The 17,367-nt window shown below is 45.0% G+C and overlaps 1 protein-coding gene across 2 annotated transcripts in view; it reads right to left on the reverse strand.

Moving 5' to 3' along the window:
* Nucleotides 1-392: 392 nt before the first annotated feature.
* GRHL1 (grainyhead like transcription factor 1) overlaps nucleotides 393-17,367 on the reverse strand; it is a 40,817-nt gene continuing 23,842 nt past the window's right edge. For both annotated transcript variants that reach the window (XM_059469426.1, XM_059469425.1), the window contains exons 9-16: nucleotides 17,054-17,212; nucleotides 11,564-11,651; nucleotides 9,250-9,389; nucleotides 8,349-8,386; nucleotides 8,162-8,250; nucleotides 6,297-6,382; nucleotides 4,648-4,712; nucleotides 393-3,494 (exon numbers count right to left, since the gene is read on the reverse strand). In XM_059469426.1, coding sequence (XP_059325409.1) covers nucleotides 3,380-3,494; nucleotides 4,648-4,712; nucleotides 6,297-6,382; nucleotides 8,162-8,250; nucleotides 8,349-8,386; nucleotides 9,250-9,389; nucleotides 11,564-11,651; nucleotides 17,054-17,212 — 780 coding nt within the window. In that variant the 3' untranslated portion in view covers nucleotides 393-3,379. The remainder of the gene's footprint in view (nucleotides 3,495-4,647; nucleotides 4,713-6,296; nucleotides 6,383-8,161; nucleotides 8,251-8,348; nucleotides 8,387-9,249; nucleotides 9,390-11,563; nucleotides 11,652-17,053; nucleotides 17,213-17,367) is intronic.

The following is a 17,367-nucleotide window of genomic DNA, read 5'->3' on the forward strand; positions in this document are numbered from 1 at the left end:
GTACCATGGTGCTAGGATTATCCTGGAGATGTTAGTGTGAATTTTGTTTTCAGTTTGGGCAAGTCAATGCCAGCAGCTTCACTAGTGTTCCCCAACACACCTGAACTTACCCATGGATGTTCTGCTCCCCTTCCAAAGGAAAAGGTCCTATGGAAGCAAATGCTGCAGCTTCCCCACACACTGCACTGAATGAGGTCAGCTGGAATAAAGCAGGGAATGAGAATGGAGCTGGCCATCTCTTAGGTGGGAATAACAACAGCAAGGCTGGCACTGGGATTATTTTCTTTTGCAAGAAGAAATGAGGAAACAATCACCAGGGTTTTATAGATTCCGTGTCAGAGGAAAATTGAAGGGATAAGAGCAGATGCATTTGTTATATAGAAGACTCATCATTAGAAATGAACATACAAAATTTAATAGCTTGGTTTAAAATACATTTTCAATTAAAAAACAGCAGGCAAAACAAAAAAAAAATCAGTTTCATAAAACATACATGACATTGCTGCTACTGTTATAAGACCCGTGTCCCAGAATATCTTATAGTGGAAAACAATTGTCAGATTTAGTTCACATACTTCATTAAGCAGTAAAAAGAAATAACATTCATGTCAATCTTACTCTATGGAGATTCTAAATCTACTTCCCTGACCCTAGACCAAGTTTCTGTAATAAAACTTCCACTCTCAATAAAAATGTGTAAATATATATATGTATTCTATATATCAGTTTTTTTTAAAAAATTCCCTTGCCATAGTAGAAGGATTCCCGTGGCTGCTGAAGGGAAGCCCGAGCAGGAGCTGGTGCTGACTAGGCACAGGTCCCATGGCTGCTGTGCCAGAGGTGCATTCCTGCAGGGGGTGGCAGCTGCTGGCCAAGTCTCTTCAGCACTGAGCTGCACATCAGCCTCTCCCCTTGGGCCTGAGCCCACACGCTCTGGCCACACAGCCACAGATGCACCTGTGTGAGTTTGCTGGGGGGAGCTTGCAGTGCCCAGAGCATCACCAGCCCTCTGCTGGGGTCCATCAACAAAAGAGGAGAAGGAAGGAGGAGGGGAATAGAGGGGGGGATGGAATGAACCAGCTCAGGATTGATCGAAATACAAATTCCAAAATACTGTATTTTATATAAATCATTAAAAAAGAATGTGGGGAGGGACTTCAAGTGGTCACCTGGACTCACCACCAAGGGAGAATCAATTACACCTGCGACAGTCCAAGGATACCTTTGCTCAGCCTGGCTCTGGGGACCTTTGATGCCAAAGCACTGCCTCTATGGGCAACCTGCTCCTCTCACTAGAGAAAACTGCCTCAACACCCAGCCTGAAATTCTGTGATTTACATCCCTACTCCCTGTGCTTGCCATGGACAGGGAGGACATGTCCATGGGTCGGGAGGCTGCTCCCATCAATCCTCCCATCTGAACATGAGCCCTCACCAGCCAGAGCATGCAGGCCTTCCTCCTCAGAAGCCATGAGCCTTGGCCAAAGGACCACGTGGTCCATGCTCCAGTGGAGACCTTGGCAGTGCCAAGCAGAGCCAAAGAGGAGGACGGGGTCTCCTTTTCTTCGGGTCATGCTCCTGTTGAACAACTCAACGTGGCATTTGCCTTCGCCTTCCAAACAGCACCATAAGAGAGCTGAGCAACAGTAGGTTACAATTTGTTAACCATTAAGTAGAATCATTAATTATTAAGTAAAATAATATGCTACTTTTCTGGACTATTTCTCCAGTCTTTCCAGGTTGACCTTCATGTCCTAGGTGAGGTATGTGCAGCTTTGTACTGTCTGAAAATGTTACAAACCTCTTTCCATACGCAGATCCCTAACTAAAGCCTCACACCAGACCTGGCACTCATGTTCATCTGCTCGCTATGTAACTGAGGTTTGTGCCTTAGTGCTGCCCTTTAAGTGCTCCTCTTTCACTTGTTATTAACCAGAGAGTGCCTTTCCTTCATAAGCACACACACAATGAGCAAATAGCACAGGGCAGTACTCTCTGGGGGTGTCTGGCACTCCCAGCTGGGGCTCAGGATACCTGCTGTGCCCACTGGGTCTCTCCAGCTCAGCAGCAGGTCCATGGTATGTACCGACACCAAGAATGCATCACCTGCTTGGAGGCCCTACTCCCTGCTAACACTTGGCCTGCTGAGCCATTTTGGCACCCTCCTCTCTCAAAAGCCTTGCCTATGATTTCCAGTTGTTGACGTCCTAGGCCTTGCAAGCTGGCTCCTCTAGCCCATGGGTTCATCCAGCCTGAGCTGCTGGTGCAGACAGCATCCAGCTGAGCCTTAAGTACACTGCTTCAGAAAAAAACCCACCCTTGAGGAGACCTTCTTCCTGACCCTCAAACATGAGGCTACAAGAGAACTGCATCTGTCCAGCTCCTCCTGTGAACCAGCTCAGACTCGGCCCAAATCACCTCCCAGGACAGCAGTACCCAGCTGTTTCAGGACTTAGTGGCAGTTCATGACAGAAACCAGGACTTCCATCACCTGCCTGTGCATGAGGATTTAGGAGAGAGCAGTATCTTTTTCCTTCCACGTAGGAAGATCCATGTTTAACAAGCAGGTCTCTTGTGCCTTCTATGAATGTACAAACGTGTGCTCACCTTTGGTGCATGATAAGGGTTTGTCCATTGTTAAATATTTATGTTAAATATGATTTCTCTGTATATGGCATCCTTTTAGATGGGCTTCATTGCATATATTCACGGTATATACAGAACACCATATTTTATATATATTATATATTGCTTATATGTACACATTTACAAACCTTCAAAAATATATTGCACTTATATACAATATAGCTTCATCTGATGAGAGTTCACACAGTTACTAAGGCGAGTTCTTCATAAGCAAGGCAGTTTTACATTCCCCCCAAATGACACAAGTGATTTCAACAGTCTGCCCTGGTCACAAGTAAACATTATAGACTTTTCTCCAACCTGCATGCAACTCCTACTAATATCAATCAGTAGTTTTGCAGCTCTCCCTAGCAGAAAACAGTCCAGTAAAATGGTATTAGCTGATAACAGGCTCAAACATGGTTACTAAAAAGATAAATAAGACATCACCAGTCTAAAAGGCCACCTTACAGGAGATTTCCCCTCCCATAGCTACTAGTGGTTTATACACTAGTAAAAATATATACACGCTCTCCACTTAATTGTCAATCTTGACTTGCCCATTTCAAGTGCAAATAAGATCATGAGCAAGAACACAAACACAAATGTATTAAGCAAAACCACTGCTCTGCTCCCCAGAACAAGTCAAACATCTGGCTTTCTTCTGGAGGTGATTAGTGTTTTGCCCAACATACTGAATTATGGGAAAATGTTCACTTGAGACCTTTGTTTAAAATCCACAGTGATCTGTGATCTTAGATCTCAGTCAAAGTCAGCTTGTAAGATCCTCCAACCTCCTCAATCTGCAGCTGGAAGGTATCTTCATTAGAATAGTGTTTCACAATGTTATCATCCATGTTGACCAGAATTCTGGGAAAACAAAACAGATCAGGTACTTTACAGTTCTAAATGCCAAAGGCACTCTCAAACCTAAAAAAGCCTGGACTATCCAAGGGTAACACAAGATCCTGCTCATCTCTCTCTGACTCATTGCTTGCCACAGCAGATCTGGCTGTTCTGACCCAACCCTGCCATCAAGGCTGGCAGCCACACTTCTCAGGAGCTGAATGGATGGATTAAATCTGGCTCCTGGACCAGGGAGGGAGAGAGATCTTGGACCCAGCAGAATCCTTCTGAAGCTGCAGGCACCTGGGGCTCTGAATGGGTTTGCTAGTCAGTTATAAACCACCAGCACAAAACCCTCCAGAGCTTGCAGGGAAGAAACCACCCGTGCTTGGCCACTTCTTTCATTTGCCAGAAAGGTCAGTCCCTGTGTGCTTGTGTGCACACATGCACACAAAGCTGTGCTTAACAATTGTTTAGAGATCACAGATTTTAAGCTTTTTGCAGCTGTTCTGGTGGGGTAATTCTGCTATGAAAGCACAACTCTGGAAGGGTGTAATTTTCTGGCTAGAAGGAGAAAGGGCTGAGACACCAAACTGACAACCACTTATAGACAACTCAAGAAAATTACTGAGAAATTAAAAGATAAAACAAAAGCAGACAATGTTCAGAAACTCAATTACTTATGCTACAAAATAAAAAGATTAAGTATGGCCTCTGGGAGAAACAGACACTTCACAGCTAAGTTCTCTTCAATTTAGCCCACAAAAATACAACCAGGGTTCAGTAATTGTAGCCAAATGCAGATACAGTAAGCCCAGACACCACTGGAACAATTTAACATGGGTTGAAGGAAGTTCTTCATCACTGGGAGTCTTTTAACAAACTGAACTTTTCTTCCTCTGACATGATCAACTCTGGTTCAAATAACAATTAGCTCAGAGAGGTTCAGTGACTTGTATTTACCCACAAAGCCAGACTACATATTTCTATAGGGCCTTCCCATAGTCTTCAGCTCTGCGGATGATGTTGCAATGTGTGTAACTGTGCACACACACACATAACAGCAAATGGCATTCACACATCTGCAGTGCATGGAGGAATTATACAGCAGATGTGCCTACAGCTTTGAAAAAGGTCTTCATATTCTTAGGCAGTTACTGCACAGGTACATACTCACCCTTTTTTACATTTTTTGAAGATTTTTCCTATTTTATCAAAAGGAACATCATACTTGTCAGATATCTAGAACAAAAGAAAGCAATGATTGGTGAAGTAAGGAGACTGCTGTCATTGTCTTTCGCTTCCTATTTTACAGAAAGGAACAACCACAACAAAAAGCCTGCAAATAAGGACAACTGCTCTGCCCTATAAAGGTAACACTAAATCCCAAACTATAGTGTAAATGTACAGATCAGAACCCCTTCTCTGCATTTAGCTAACTTCTGTACAAAAAATGTAACCATGTTTGAATCTGGATACTTCTCATACAGCAACCTCCCGCCCCTACTCTCAAAATCCCACCCACTAAAAGCCCACTCCACACACCCTGACTCTCATTCTCTCTTGGCTCTCTGTTCTCTTGGCATACTGAAAACCATTTTTAAGTTTAGTGTCAGAGGGATCAAGTGAAAACCAGTCATGACAGTGTCTGAGAGAAGAAAATAGCAACAGAGAGAGGACCTCTGCTGCTAAGGGCATGAGGTGATCAGAAACATTCTCCTTCCCCAGCAGGGTGACACCAGTGTGGAGCCACGGCCACTGACCATGGCACTGCACTGCACAACCTCCAGAAAGCCTTGAGGTCAGTAACCTAAACCTGGTTTACTCTGGCAAACTGCTCCATCACACCACAGTAAGTACCAAGCCAAGACACTGCTTTGACATGCAAATGTACAGGGAGTTTCTCCCAAGCTGCAGCTGTGAGCACTTGGTTCCTTGCTTTAAGAAATCAGAGTGAAACAACGGAGGTGCAGCTTCACTTCAGGACCATGGGTAAGGGAGGACTTCACAGCCTTCAAACCCTCTCTCCATGAGCCCCCACCCTCCAGCTGGCAAAGCCTCACAGCCAGGAAGAGATAAAGATTCTGGTTACACAACTATCTCTACAACCACAAGTTAATGGCCAGACCTGTCTGCACATCCCCAAAGCCCCTGTTCACTGAGCAGAGGCATTAGTCACAGAAAGAGACAGACAAGTGCCAGTTCTGAGCTCATGCCAAATATGACACCATTCCTTGGACTTAAGCTCTGTATTTCCCTTGCTCTGCAGCAGCAGGAATAGTGGAAGGCTATTTTGGAAGTCAAGCAGCAAAGAGCAATTTCACACATGTGTGCACAGATATATAAAAGTGTTCAGCAACACACAGAAACTGGGACTTGCAGCTCTGCATTACCAGCTTGTGAAAGGGCAGTGCAAGGCCCCAAACATGGTTTTGAAAGGCTGAAACAAACCCAAGCCACTGGATACATTCTGAAAATCACTCCATCTCCTAGCAAAAGTACCCTCTCTGACAAGAGGAACATCCAATAATCAAGTCTGACAGACCTGGATCTTCTGGAAGGCTTCTTACACCCAGACCCCACAGATGTGGGGTAAAGTAATTAAAAGACAAGCCTCCTGAATTACCTTAACAATAAATTAAAGCATTATTTGCAATAATTTCCATGTTATTGAAAGGAAATCTTCCTTATTCTTCTTATCCAGAAGGGCAGAAATGTGTGGACACAAGCTGTGACTGCAAGTCTGACTCCTGTGTCTGGCCAGTGTGTAAGGACTGGGTAGCCAAGGCTTCTTCTCAAGGACTACAGAATGACCTCATTACTTACAGCTTCCATGAGGCCTTTCAGAGATGGTGTCTTCAACATCAGCGCATCAAAGACTTCCTCTGACTCTTTTCGGACATACAGCAGCACTGGAAAGCAATGTGGAGAGGAATTAACTGTGCAATTGCTCCTCAGGAAAAATCTGTATCCCACAGTGGCTAAGCACACAAGGACATTCACTGAGGACCTTATGAAGAAATAGACATGCATACATTCAATATTCATTTAACACTGCAGCACAAACACACACTGCTAGGTTAGCTCAGAACTTACTTCTTGCACATAAAGCTGCTGTATGCTCAAGCATCTTTATTGTCAAAATACCTCTGTATTTTCTTTATTCTCTCTATTATTAGAAAAAAGGTCATATTTGAAACAAATAAAGGAGGAACACAAAACACAAATCTTTGAGACTCTTGGGTTCCTCCATATCTTAGTCATCTGCCATAAGACTTGCCACAATCAAATGATTTGACAGATGCTATGACAGCAGGTGAAGCCATCCTGGCCAGCTCCTAATTTTAAAATAATTTGTTTGTACAGTTCTGTGCTCTTCCTACACTGTCTCATCTTTCTTCCTGCCCCTTGCTGTGTTTCAGTGATACTCTTACACCAGAGCTGACACACAGTGCAGGCCTGGTCTGCTCTAGGAGGGGAATGAAGAGCAGGAACCCCAATTAGGTGAGCATCCCTCACGTTCTCAAGCTAGCACAGACTCACTGCATGTAACATCAGCCTCATTAAAAACTGCATTAAGGCTGAGGAATTAGCCAGGAGAGCAAGAAAGCTTGGACTTTAACAGCTTTGCTGTCTTTAATCCATCTTCTAATGACCAGGTATTGCAGCCTGGATTGTTTGCAAGGGTTCATCAGGCACAGCTTTGACACACCTGCAACATGCAACAATTACTGGCATTTCTAATGGAACAAGGTGAACTCAGGACAGCACAGCACCTTGATGCATTGCCCAATTTGCCTGTTAAAGGCAGCTTTAAAAAGGGAGGACTGTAGATTTGAAAAAGGAAGACAGGACACACAGTCTCAGTTACAGCACAGGTCAGATGAGAGTCAGCCAAAGGAGAGAGAATCTCATGGGGCTTCTTTTATGGCATTCAGCAACATGAAAAAAACAAAAAGTCTGATTTCCTTCTATAAAATTCACCCTTCCTTACTAGTTTATCCAGACTGCAGAAGTGCAGCCCCATTATGGTCAGACTTGCTAGACTTAGCATTTGCTTCTTCACAGGTTTAATACTTCAATAGGTTTAATACTTCAAGCTTTGTTCTGGTCCTTCCAAACACAACTATCATCAATCAGGCACACCACCTCCAACACCCCAAAGGGACCTCTCATCTCCTTTCACACCACCACAGCAACATGAACTTGCAAAGACTGAAACTCAGTTAAAAATCAGCTGAATATTCTCTTAGCTTGGCTTTCAGAGGTGAACATCCAATTTCCTGGCACCATGAAAGATGCAACAGTTTTACACCCAGAGCCAGTTCCTGCTGTTCACTGCTTATAGTCCTGGAGGAGATTTCCCCAGTATTTTGTAGCAGATTACATGATGAATTCTCTGCCCCAGTCCATGAGGGACACTGGTAAGCTGCTCACCTCATCTTGACTCTTTCCTTAGAGGTTCAGAGCCCATTACTGTCTGAGTTGGCAGAAACCCCCAGAAATTCTCACAATCTAAAATATTTACAGAGCTGAACCATATCTTGATACATGAACTATCTACTCAAAGCCAGAAAAATCAGTCTGAAGTATACATCAATATGAATTAAAACATTCTTTAACCTCAGATGCCTCTCTCTATCATGATGTATAAATACTCCAAAAATTCAGTCCCTGAAAGAAGAAAATACCTCTTTTTGGCTCTTCTACTCTGGCCATCTTATTTGGAGTAGCAATAAAGTCCTCTTCACCAATATAAGCTCCTCTCTTCAGGTTGGAGCTGTCATTGACAGGGCAAAAAGTTAGCAGTGGTACAATCGCAGGGACTTGTCCCTCTGTCTGAGGGCAAGTGTCAGGAGGTTGAAGGGCAGATCTTACCTTTCACCCTCTAGTTCTTCTGAAGCAACAGGAAGGACCTTTAAAAACAAAGGGGAGATTTTGTGAGTATTTCATCCAGAACTAGAGTTAATTTTCTCTTATAATCTTTCAACGCTAAATCAAATGACATTTTGGCTCCAAAAGCCAGTAAACATCTTCTTTACCTTTTTTTGTATAAACTAATGAAGGATCTCAAATGAGACACAGGAACAAAAAGACGCTAACTAGCTTCCTCCCTGGACTGGTGTAGAATCTTCTGACAAAACTCAGTACTAAGGCCTTTGTAGGAAACATGCAGGAATGTCAGGCTTATGGATACAAGTTTATTCTCCATTCTTTGCTAGGAGTTCAGGCAATGCTCTTAAAAAGTAAGGTTTACATTATGTTAGAGCATGGCAGAACTCCTGGCACAGCAAAATTCCAGATTTTGAAACCTGGCTGCATGCTAATTTTTCCCCTTCCTGTTTCTTGTAAGCTGGAACTTTCCAGGAACACTGAGGCAGGGCACCCTGGCAGTGGATCACAGAACTCACACACATGCCAGTTCCACAGGGTGGATTTTCACCCTGCAGCCGGATCTGGAGGAGTCTGTGCTGTACAACAGCACACCAGGATCCCAAGGGATGCCACAAGTAAAAACCACCCTGCAGTTCATGCAATGGAAAAATCCTTTCAGGTTCACAGAAACTGGACTTGATAGCAAAATAATTTGATGGAGAAAGAAAGTTAACTTCAGCCAATGTATCTTGGAGGAACATTTCTTGCCCACATGAGACTCAGCCTGTATTTGATTACAGCACTGATGCACTCTGACATTGCATATATACACACACAGCATCCCAGGCCTTTTGCAAAAACATCTCAGAGCCTCCTCATCCCCAGAGCCATGAGCTTTACTCACGTGAGCCCCACGCTGCAGGTTTGCAAAGTGAACATCAGGGATGAACAGGACAGGCTGAGTGTCGAGGTCCATGAAGGGCTTGAAGATGGTGATGTCAGTGCGTTTGTGTGAGGGGAGCATGGGCACTTTGACATCAGAAACTGTGGAAACAAAGACTGGGATTGAGGATACTGAAGGCTCTGATGGGGCCCTACATCATCTAAAAGGTACATACACTGCTGAACAAGGGTATTCTGCAGTCAGGGTCAAAGCAAAAAGCTCCTGCGGTAAAGGGAATTGGAACTTTGGTTGTCTCCCTCTCAGCTGAGGGCCTGGGCCCTGAGGGTTTGTTTCTCAGAGCAGTCAAAGCTTTCTCCACCTCTCCAACTGAATGGCTCTACTTTGTTTAGATATTAATTAGGATGGACAATAACATGGCATCAGCCCAAGAGAGGAACTGAGGTCTTCCATGTACCAAGTCAGCCATCCAAAGAGAGTGCAAAAATCAGTCCTGGCCCCACCTTCTCCCTCTGCAGTCCCTCAAAAGCTTGCTGGTGTTCCTATGCCAGGAGGATACATAGAAGAAAAGGGACAACTTGTGTGTTTCCAATTGGGAGTGTCCTAAAGAGACAGCACCAGAGTAGCTGTCAGCACCACAGAGTGAGTAAAAACACTGGTTTGTGCAAGTTGTTATATTTAAAGTTACATTTTGATTCCACACTTCCAAGTTTCACATGCTAGTTCCTCCCATTGTTCATCCTGGTCACCTCAGGGTGCCAGTCCCTAGTCCATTCCCCCAGGATCTCTCTCCCACAGAGCCCTTTGGCTCTCACAATGTACCAGCTGATGTGACACAACCCACCAAGAGGGCAGACTTCATCCACAAAGACCCTCTGAGGAGAAAGTGAGGCAGAAGGTGCCTTAAACCACATTTCAGACACATTCATGTCAAACTATCACAGTTGAAGACTTTATTTTACCAAGTGGAAACACATCCATCTGAGGTCAAAACAACTGCAAACAAAATAAATGTTTTCAAACAAAACCATTTCTCATGTCCTCAGTAGAAAATACACTATTTTCTCCTTGCAAAATGGATTTTTTTTAAGATTTCTCAATTTCTGTAAAAATAACTTTGCCCAAAAGCCACCAACTGTTTCTACTGTTGAATAGCTCATGTACACATGACATTTGTGATCCTGGAGGTGAGTATAACAGCTTATGGCTTCCAGGAATCAAAAACTTCCCACATAAGAACTTAAAAGCCAAAGATCATACTTTCCAGGAAAATAAGGATTACATCAGGCTAAATCCAAGCCTGGAAAATTAACATTGGAAAGCAGCTTTTGTCAAATCATGAGATCCTGGGCACTGTGTACTGAAGCTGCCTTCCCTTTCCAGCCAGGATGCCAAGGGTTGCACACAGGAATCTTCTGGGAGCCGCTGGGGCTGCTGCGCTAGTGAAACGCTAACAGTGCGCTAAACCTGCCTCTTGTGACGTGCTCTGAAAGAAACCAAAAACCCAGCCCTTTCCACAGCTTCCCTTGAGCAAATGGGATCCCTTCAGCACTATGTTCTGAAGCTGCTCCAGCTGCTGTGTCAGGAAAATCCTGCCCGGCGAGCTGGAGGCGCGCTGGCTGAACCAGTCGGGCTGCGGCAGCACAGCGAGCGAGAGCACGCGCCTGCCCCGTGCCAACCAGCAACAGGAGACACATCCTCCTCTGAGCTGCTCTGCTGCTCGATAACCACTCATCCCAACACAGCACCTGCCAGCTGCAGCAGCTAGAGCAAGATGCTCAGCAGGAAGAAACTCCTCATCCTTTAGGTACGGTGATGCTGAAGTCTCCACATACTTCACACATGCAGACACTCTGAAATGACTTGCTAAGGACCACTTTGCTCTAGAAGAGTGAGCACAGGGCCTCAGGCTGCCACAGACTTGCTGACGAGTGGAAAACACGCTTTTTAATCTAAGTTAAAAGCTAAGTTTAGGATCAAGCTGAAAATACTTGAAACTGATCATTCTCACTGCCACCTGGATTGAGAGGGTCTCTAAGCCCAAAAATCCTACCTTCACCTCACCACTTCAACTGCTACAACCCATCCTGACTGAATACACAGCAGGACCCTGTCTGGGACAGAAAGAACTATACAGAATGAAACCCTAAATGACCCAGTGTGCTGCAAAACACAATGACTGTTCCATAACGAACTGCTTAAAACAAGCACTGGTCCATAAAGGATAAAAATTAACTTGAGAGTTCTACTGGACAAGCTATTTGCAGCCAAAATTAAATCCAATATTTAAAATACTGATAGAATAAGTTCTACTTACAGGCATTCAACTGAGAGCTGGGATCAGTGCACTTTCCTTTTCTTTTGCTCTGCTTTCGCTCTTCATCCCTGATCTTCCTCTCTGCTCCCTGTCAGACAAAAGATTAAGGGAAAGCACAATGGGTAAGTGAAGAAGAAGAGGAGGGGGAGAGAGAAAGATAAGATATTTTTAATTTTTTAGGTTTTTTTCAGCTGCAGAGGGAGGAACACCAATTCTTCCAGAGCTGTGTTTGTGGAGGTCAGTTCCACAGTACCTGAGCTGCAGGTTTGCCAAAGTGTGTGTCAACTTTGAGATCTGCTTACTTCTAAGTCCTGCCATCTAATGAAACCCAACAACCATATCCAAGACGCAAACACTTGCTTTTCTTTCAAGTCAGATTGAGATATGCTGACAAAAGATACCTACATCTATAAGGATTGTGTAAAGCATTAGATAAAAGTATAGTTGAAGGGTTTAAAACAATAAAGAATTGCAGGTTCCCCCAGTTTAGGAGATCCCTTGATTGTCATTAAAGCCACACCACATTTGGATGACCAAGTGCAAGATACCTCCTGCACATTTCACACAGAGCCTGCAGCAGTTGCACCAGCCTCCACTGAGCTCAAGCTGCAGACATGCACTGCTTTAAAGCAGGGATTATTTCTTATTTTTATCACGGCCAGGTCATGGTGGAATCCACAGATTCTCTAACTGGGTTCATGCCTGCACTGTTTCTGGCCTTCCAAACCAAGCAGCAGAGGGGACAGTGCCATATTGCCATGTTTTCTGCAAGGTGCAGATAGCCATGACAGAAAGAAAAGGAAGAAAGAAGCTTTGGAATAGTGTTCGTTCCTCAAGCTCTGCCCAGACCTCACACGTGACTGTGGGTTAAGTCAGGGATGTCACACTGCCAGCTGCATGAAGTGATAAGCCCACAGGAGATCCCCAACACTCAGTCCTTGTGTCAGTCCAGGTCACCAAAACTGGCACACGCAAGTTCTAGCTGTCTCCCAATGCCCTCCTGCAAAGCAGGGCAAAAGGTAACAGTTGCCTGGCCACACCAAGCCATGATTTCTCATTCCCTCTCCTTCAAAGCTGCGGAAACACACCCACATGCTTGTGTGGTACTGGAGGAACTCTTGATTAGCTACAGAAAATGAGGTGTCAAAACTCCTGTGGCCATGGGGTGGGAATCTGTGCCTAATGGTGCATGGGAGAATGGGAACAGCCCTCCTCACTTTCCAGTAAATCAATGCTCTATAGATGCCAGGCTGCTTATGCCTGCTGATAGCACTGGGCTTATCTGCACCAGCAACAAAAGGGAAAATTAGCCAAGATATTTGACACACATTAACACATATCGTCTTCTCTTCCACCCAATGAAGGGAAAAAAAACAGCTTCAGGCAGCGGCAGTGAAAGAGAGAAGACACACGAAGACATAGGCATTGCCAGCTTTGCTTGACCCAATAAAGCTGATATAGCCCACTGCAGTGAAGACATTCCACCTAAACCTCAGCACAGCTGCACCTGAACCCTTCTGTGTCCAGTGCAGTCACAACATCTCAGTTTGACAGCAGGAAGATTCAATTAGGTTCCACATCTGATTTTTACCTTTCATGTGGAAATAATAAAGTTGTGCTACTCAAACACTCTGCTACAGAACAGCATCTGCTTCCTTGTGGAGAACATACTGATTTAATATGAGCACACATTTTGAGAAAACCTCTGCCCTCCCATTCCCCACTTGAAAGTCAACTTGATGCAGGCTACTGAGGCCCAGGTAAATAGGTCTCAAAACCCACATTAAAAAAAAAAAGTTATGTCTTGGTAACAGGCTTTTCTGCCCTGCAAGCAGAGCTCAGGGAGCAGTGGTTTCAAACTGAAAGAGGACAGTTTCACACTGGATATAAGGAGAAGGTTTTTTTCTGATGAGGGTGGCGAGGCACTGGAACAGGCTGGCCAGAGAAGCTGTGGATGCTCCATCCCTGGAGGTGTTCAAGGCCAGGTTGGATGGGGCTCTGAGTAAGCTGGCCTAATGGAATGTATCCCTGACCATGGCAGAGATCTAGATTAGATGACCTTTACAGGTGCTTTGCTACCCAAACCATTCTGTGATCACTCAGCTGAAAGAGCAGCTCCATGCTGCTGCCCATTCAATGGATACCAATGCTCCAGCAGCCCTGCACCCACTCTTTCTTTCCAACAGCATCCCACTCATTTGTTCCTACCATCCCAAGAAAGCCTTCCCATAGCACTGCCCCTCGCTAGCAGGGTAACAGCAGATCCCAGAGGGCAACACGAGCTCTAGCCAGTGAAACAGTGAAACCCTGTATTTAATTCTTCTCATCTGGAAGCACAGCTGAGGTTCCATTCAGAATAGAGGAGGTCTTCTTCCTCTGGGACAGGTCAGCCTCATCCCTGCTCAGCCCAAATATTGCTGGGCTAAGCCTGAATGCAGCTTGTGCCATAACATTCTACAGGATGACACCATTATACCCACACTGTCCTGGAACCACACAGGAGTAGATGAAAACCAAACATCCCAGGCACTGCAAGCACAGCCTTGACAAAGGAATAGAGGAAACATCTGTGTTGGTGGCTACAACTTCATCATTTTCTGCTGGTTTGCGTTTTTTCCAACAGACCTCCACACCACAGGCTTGGCCCTCCATGAAGGGTACCATGGGTAACAGAACTTCTACAGGTAAGAGTGGTCACATGAGGACAACCACATTCAGGGATGAATATAATAGTAACAATGGTCCTATAAATATTCACAAGCAGCTGGTTGATTACATACAGTTCAATATAGGGCAGAAAACAGGGCAGGTGCTCCTTCTGAAATGCCAATGCTCTTTAGGAGCCTGAAGCCAGCAGCCAGCATTGGGGTCCATGAGTAGACAGGGTTTGTGTATGATATGATAGCAAGCAGGGCTACAGGCATGGATTCCCTGAGGGGATGTTTATTCCAAAAAGCAGCTTCCCCATGCCCAGCAGAGCCAATGCCAGTCAGCTTAGGATGGCCAAGGCCCATCAGCAATGGTGGTAGTGCCTCTGGGATTATGTATTTAAGAAAAAGTGTTCTGCAGCAACAGCTAGGAGCAAAGTGAGAATATATGAGAGAAACAGCTCTGCAGATGCCAAGGTCAGAGCAGAAGGGGGAAGCCAGGCACTGGAGCAGATTCCCCTGCAGCCCATGGTGCAGCCCATGGTGAGGCAGCTGTGCCCCTGCAGCCCATGGAGGTCCATGGGGGAGCACAGATCCACCCACAGCCTGTGCAGGACCCCACACCAGAGCAGGGGGATACTGAAAGAAGGCTGTGATTCCATGGGAAGTCTGTGCTGGGGCAGGGTTCTGGCAGCACCTGTGGCCCCATGGAGAAAGGAGCCCATGCTGGAGCAGGTATGCAGGCAGAACTTGTGGCCCTGTGGGGCACCAACACAGGAGCAGCCTGTTCCTGAAGAACTGCACCCCATGGAAGGGACTCATGCTGAAAGTGTTTGTGAAGAACTGTAGCCTGTGGGAAGGGCTCATGTTGGAGAAGTTTGTGGAAACTATCTCCCATGGGAGGCACCCCACACTGAAGCCAGGGAAGAGCGAGTCCCCTGCACTGCTGCAGGGGACAAGGGAGAAAATTAGGGAGTGAAGTTGAGCCTGAAAAGAAGGGAAGGGTGAAAGGAAGGTACTTTAAGATTCAGTTTTGTATTTTATTATCCTATTCTGATTTTGATGTACATTTCTCCTTCCTTTTTTCCCCTCCTCTTTTAATTCAGGTCCAATTTGCAAAGTATCTGGAGGAATAAATCAGGAATGTAAGTCAAAGTCCCAAAGGGAAATAAAAGATGCACTGGCATTACTATATTACTAGATTTGCTGAAATTTCTGCCATGGCTTGAAGGAAGCCATTGGAGTCTATATGCTGGCTACACATCAGCCTTTTTATTAACTAATTTGTCTTATTAGCAGTGGCACAAGCCTGACAGCCATTTTAACACTGTGTCAGTAATTGATTGGACAATTTAGGAGTAAAAGATCCCCCCTACCCTGTATCAAGCCTTCTCTGTATTGTAGAGAAAAAAGGTTGATAGCACACAGGATTCCCAGATTACTCTGGTGAAAAAACATTAGATGACACAGTTGCTTCAGTCTCATCTTGAAAAAAGAAAAAGAAAACAGAAAAAGAAGGAAAAATAAAAGCCTGAAGAAATCTCATGAGACCCAAGCCTCTCAGGCTTACTGGCAAGTCTTTAAGATGGCTCTGGAGAGCTTTGCTAAGTCCCTGTAAATTCTCTGCAGAAAGTATCACAAGAGGAGCAGCTACAGGCAGCTCTCCCAGCTGGAAGGAATGCAGAGAGACCCATTTAAAAACCCACAGATGGACAACAGAACGTGGCAGAGTGAGTTAATGGGATGCTACAGCAGGGGCACAGTGCACAGGCACTGGATATTTTGGGAGGTAAGGGGTGACAGAACAATGGTGCATGAGATGAATCTTTGTGCCACTGTCCTGGGGAACACCAGGCAAGCCCACACACTGGTCTGGCAAAGCCAGCACAGACCAGAGAGGGGGTGACAGATCTGCCTCAGCCCTGCAGCTGCACTGAGAGGCATTTCAGACCTCACCTGAAAGAGTCTGCCCTATGGAGATGGAATCCAGATTCAAAGAATAAGAGGCCTAAATCAAGCAGGATATCAGCAAAATAGGAAGTCAACATGGTTCACAGCAATCAAAAGGAATGGGGAAGTCCAGGAAGCATTTATCATGGCCTAGAACAATCTTGGTCACTCTGGAAATACCAACATTACACATTACTTGCCCTGGACCTTCAAAAGACTGCTCAGGCAGGAACAGGTTATGAAGATTGGGAAATTGCCTTTCTTTGCAAACTCAGTTAAGCTTTTACAGCTACTTTCAGCTCAGCTTCTGCTGTTTCTTTCATAGCTTCTGTTGCATACTGGCTTTGGGATAGGCATTAATTCTGTGTGCTAAATTAGTTAGGCAGAGCAGCTAAATTACAGCACCCATCCAGCTTATAAATGGGTTTTTTTATGCTGCTGTATCTCACAGTGGTACATCTTTTGTTCACCAGCTCTGCAAGTTATTGGTTTGGGGGTGTTGGTAACAAATGCAGTAGGAAAACATGAAGAAATTTAAAAGGACCAACACAACAGAACTTGGGCAAAAAGACAAGCCTGCACTTGCTCCAGTCAATGGCAATGATTTCTCCTGCTGAAGGCTCTTCCCAGTGTCAGTATGCCACTGACTGACCTTTCTCTAAAGTCAATGCTCAGGAACTTAGCACTCCAGCATTTTGAGAGCAGCAAATTGAATTGAGGTCATCATAACATGTATGAGCCAAGTAGAAGGGGTTGAAATGTTTTAAACACAGACAGGACTTCTCAGTGAGTCAAAATAGCAAGTGACACAATTAGGGAAAGGAAAATAAAAAGCTGCTAAGCTGTGGAGCAGCCTTTCCAAAACAGTCACTGCACATTGATTCAACCTTACCTTGTCGCAGAAGACTTTAATTTGGCAGTAGGCTCTGTGGACAGGTTTGTTACTCCTGTTATTGTAGCTGTAAGTGTCGATCTGAAGATTGAGGGGCAGGCCTTTAACTCCCTTCTGAGAGGAAAAATCTGTGCTGAGGCAGTTGACAGAAATGAAAACCTGCAGAGGAGGAAAGCAGCAGCTGTCAGTAGTGACACACAGACTCCTGGCTGACCACTGAGCAAGGGATACTTGGGGAGTGCTGAGGCTCAAATGCTGCTCCTTGCCACTACAGCAGCACCTTCTTTCTCCTGGGACACCAGGTAAAACCCCCA

Source organism: Ammospiza nelsoni, chromosome 3 (genome assembly GCF_027579445.1).
Source record: "Ammospiza nelsoni isolate bAmmNel1 chromosome 3, bAmmNel1.pri, whole genome shotgun sequence".
Lineage (NCBI taxonomy): Eukaryota > Metazoa > Chordata > Aves > Passeriformes > Passerellidae > Ammospiza > Ammospiza nelsoni.